Raw genomic sequence first — 4,304 nt, 5'->3', positions numbered from 1 at the left:
CAGACAAGAATAGGACATGTTCTATCTTTTCACGGTACGGAAATACTGAAACGGAATGCACACGGAGACACTTCAGTATTTTTTGCTGAACCATTGAAATGAATGGTTCAGTATATGTACCGCATACTGAACTAAAAAAAACGGCCAGTATACTGAACGCCCTTAATGGTAGATCCAGTTGTATTTAGCTCTTTCAAATTGGGTAGACGGGGCAGAGAGTGCTACACTGTTCAAATCATCAGTTTTTCTAACTTCAATTGCCAAATGTATACGATTTTTGTAAAATATGTTTGATTGGAAAAGCTATTTAACAAAAATCTGTCTTAAAGTGTTTTTGACATCTTTATTTCGGACACTGTAGACGATGGGGTTTAGCATGGGTGTCACGGCTGAGTAGAGGATGGAGACAGAATTGTCTACATTTGGAAAGGACCGGGAATGTGGACGTAAATACAGAATCATAAGGGTCCCATAGTAGATAGTCACCACAGTAATGTGGGAGGCACATGTGGAGAGAACTTTGTACCTTTCATGAGAAGAACTGATCTTGAAGACGGTGGAAAGAATATGAATATATGAAATCAAGGTCAAGAAAAAGGATACCATACCTATGGTCCCTGCTGAAATATACATAGCTACCTCATGGAGCCAAGTATCACTGCAGGATATTTGTAAAAATGGGGGTACCTCACAAAAAAAGTGGTTGACATGGCGGTTGCAGAAGGACATCTGAAAGGTGTAGATCACATGTAATATAGAGTTAATGAGGCCAATGGTCCATGACACAGTAGCCAGACATATACAGTTCTTCCAGCTCATGATGGCATTGTAGTGCAACGGTTTACAGATGGCAGCAAATCTATCATAGGCCATGACTGCAAGTATGACACACTCTGTACACCCGAAAGCCAAATGAAATTGCATCTGAACAGCACATTCTAGTAGAGAGATGCTCCTGTCTTTGGCCAACGTGTTATATAAGAGTTTAGGGACCACAGTGGTAGAGAAGCAAATGTCAATGAAGGAGAGATTCACAAGAAAAAAGTACATGGGAGTCTCGAGCTTTGGATTAATTCTCACCACGATGATCAGTAGAAGGTTTGCTAACAATGTTATCAAATAAATTACCAAGAAGGAAAGGAAACCAATGACCTTCAAGTACGGAACAGTGGACAAACCGAGAAGAATAAATCTGCTTGAAGTCGACTGGTTAAACAGTTCCATAACACCTAAAAAAGAATGTAACATGGACAAAATGTTAAAATGGAAGCTTATTTTTTGCTTACTCCCTAACAGTTACATTATAATTGGAGAAACCAACCTAAAAATTCCACTTTTTTCTTGTACATTTTGATATAGTTGGTGCATAACTTACGGTAAGTAAGCCTTAAAATGTAGGGTCTCAATTACTAAATTGAGGTTCATTTACTTTATAGAAAAATTTGCTACTAGTGGGATGGGAAAAAAAATATTTTGCCAAAGTTCTTCATGATTTTTTTTTACGTGGCTCACGTTGTGGTATTAATTTTACATTAACTTTAGGCATAGTGGTTAAAATAATACCGCATTTCTATAGATTTTGTTGCATTTTACTGCTTTTGAACAATGAAAGCACTTTTTATGTTCGTTTACAAAATGATTCGTTTTTGTGTGGTCACATTTCAAAACTGATAATTATCTCCGATTGTTTTTTTTTTAAGATTCTTGAAAATCCTCTTGCATCATCATAACTAAATATGACTATCCAAACGGTATCATCTCCCTCAAAATAAAAAAGAAATGGAAAATATTTCCTAAATAAATATTGTAATAATCTCTCTTAGTCTTCTTGTCAATTACATCGGAGCCTAAACTTATCTATTAATCAGAGATATGTCCCACGTACCCCATATTTCTTCAAATCTTGCCAATGTTTCATATCTAACTGCATCTAATCTTTCCCCACATTTTATTACATTTCCCCTCTCTATAAAATACTCTATAAAAACATCTGTTGGACACGGATCAAAACACGGATTCCAGCCATGAGCATTCCGCATTTTGCGGAACAGAAGGGCCTTCCCCTAAAAGAACAGTCCTATCCTTGTCCATAATGCAGACAATAATAGGACATGTTCAATTTTTTTTAACATAATGCGGACATACGGACATGGAATGCACACTAAGTAATTTCAGTTTTTTTTGCGGCCCCATTGAAGTGCATGAGCCCTTAAAAACAGAACTCTTCCAGTATCTAGCCAGGTATGTTTTATTTGTTGGCAGTATATGCTGAATCAAATTATACATTTTCTTGGGAACCCTATCAAAGTTCATTCCCAACAAACAAAACTTCAGGGGACAAGGTGACTCGTATTCCCACTACCTTCTACAACATTTCTATAACTCCCTTCCAGACCCTACCTATCACAATTCCATCACATATGATTTAATGTTCCTTTCGCATCAATGTTCTTCTAACTGATCGCAATCTCCTCCCGTTTATTAGTAGACAAATTTAATTTAGCAGTTGGATAAGAATAACTGGCCTTCAATTCCTTTAAAAAAGTACTCCCTATTCCAACCCTATGTAAAACCGTCACACTCTGCGAATGATAAGGGGGGTTGTAATAAAGGAAACATATTTTACCTCTGACTTGGGTCATCTGAAGACATATAGGGACACAAAGAACTTAGCAAATCACAGATTCTCCTCTCTTGGCATGCTGCCTACTCATCCCCTGCTTGTCCCTTCTCATCCTTCTCACAGGCTGAAGTGGGATCTGCAAGTACAATATACACAACTTCCACTTTAACATGCTCTAGCTCCTGCTAAAACCTGGCTAGAAAATTCTATTGAAATTAGAAAATAGAAAATGAAATGGCCAGAACTTCCCTTTACTACAGGTACCTGCCCGTCACAGAATGAGCGAAGACCGATGTTTAGATTAGAGAAAAACTCCAAAGCAAGGTAGGATGAAGAATGGCCCTCAATTTTATAGTACTGGATGGAATGGTGCTCTTATAACAAAATATGGCTAATAAATGTCATAGTGTGGGAACTAAAATGTTGTGAAGATGAATGTCACTGTGTGTTACAGCGTAGAAACAATCCTGTAACAGAGAATGCGGGGAGCCTTGAAAAAGTACCTTCAGTCAAATCAAAAACAATAGTCCAGACATATATACATTGGATGATAGTAAGACAATGTGATCTGCCTAAAACCACATCCCTCAGTGTTATCAGTAAAATCATCAAACATCTCATAAATATAAAAGGTATATATTTAAATAAAAGGTTGAAAGACATCCTGAAACATAGTGGCTTCATCTTAATATTCCACATTTCTCCGACATTCATTTATAAATGGAAGACATCTTTTGAAGTCTATTGACTCAGTGGTGAGCTCTCCAATAAAATAGTGTCCATATGATGCACAGGCTTGAGATGAGCTCTTATATACAGTTTTAATGTCTCTTTAATTGTTCCCAGAGCAATAACTGAGCCAAAAGGGATTATCCTTTCCTTTTGAAAAGTTTTTCTTTCTTAACTTAAGAATCCAAACAAGTTGAGTTTTACTGAAATTCTTAAACTATTCTGATGTATTTCTGAGGAGGTGAGTAGAAGGCTGGACAGGTGAAAGCTGTGGATATGGTGTTCTTGGACTGTCCCTCCTAGAAGCCCAATGAGCAAAATAACTAGAGATGAGCTAATCGAAGCAATCCGAATTTTAGAAAAAACTTGATTCGCATCCGAATTTTCTCACGCTTCGTGGTAACGAATCATATTTTTATCTAAAATGGCTGCTCGTGTGAGGACATGGAGAAAGGAACTCTGGGAAGGCGGGATCACCCATAGTGCCATGCATGCAGCCAAACAAGAGCCAGACCTGTGATGTCACAGCCCTATAAATAGTGGCAGCCATCTTAGATTCTGAAATTTACCAGTGTACTTAGTGCAGGGAGAGACGTCAGCAGGCGCTAGGGACAGTGTTAGAAAAAGCCTCATTGTGCTAAAAAAATGATTTACAAGTGCAGGGCCAGATTATTCAAGCTGTAGGGAAAGGATAGGGAGGCATCATCCACAGCGTTTATGTAGAACAGGGTTCAGTAGGGGAGGTTACAGCCTGGGTAATAGGAACAATCCTATTGCACCTTGCTGCACTGACCGGGGATCTAAATTGCCATTATGCAGCTCTGTAATTTCAGCAAAACGTTCTTGTTATTAGGGTGCAAGTGCTGATTGATACATCCACTCACCTTGTCCCGCTCCTGAAGCTCACATACCCCTCTCCCCTGCAGGCACAGATCGCTCTGCAGCAATGTGT

The 4,304-nt window shown here is 38.4% G+C and overlaps 1 protein-coding gene across 1 annotated transcript; it reads right to left on the bottom strand.

Annotated features, from left to right (window-relative positions):
* Positions 1–303: 303 nt before the first annotated feature.
* On the bottom strand, positions 304–1,224 carry LOC122921433 (olfactory receptor 5G3-like). Its single transcript, XM_044271411.1, has one exon. It carries the CDS (start codon positions 1,222–1,224, stop codon positions 304–306), a length of 921 nt encoding a protein of 306 aa, XP_044127346.1.
* Between the last annotated feature and the right edge of the window lie 3,080 nt (positions 1,225–4,304).

The sequence above is a fragment of the Bufo gargarizans genome, chromosome 11 (genome assembly GCF_014858855.1).
Source record: "Bufo gargarizans isolate SCDJY-AF-19 chromosome 11, ASM1485885v1, whole genome shotgun sequence".
Classification (NCBI taxonomy): Eukaryota; Metazoa; Chordata; class Amphibia; order Anura; family Bufonidae; genus Bufo; species Bufo gargarizans.
Note: the sequence above shows the minus strand (reverse complement) of the source record. Positions and strands in the feature narration are given on the sequence as shown.

What these genes read in the sequence shown, in the direction of transcription:
- LOC122921433 (XM_044271411.1), bottom strand. Translation starts at nt 1,224, where the DNA reads ATGGAACTGTTTAACCAGTCGACTTCAAGCAGATTTATTCTTCTCGGT.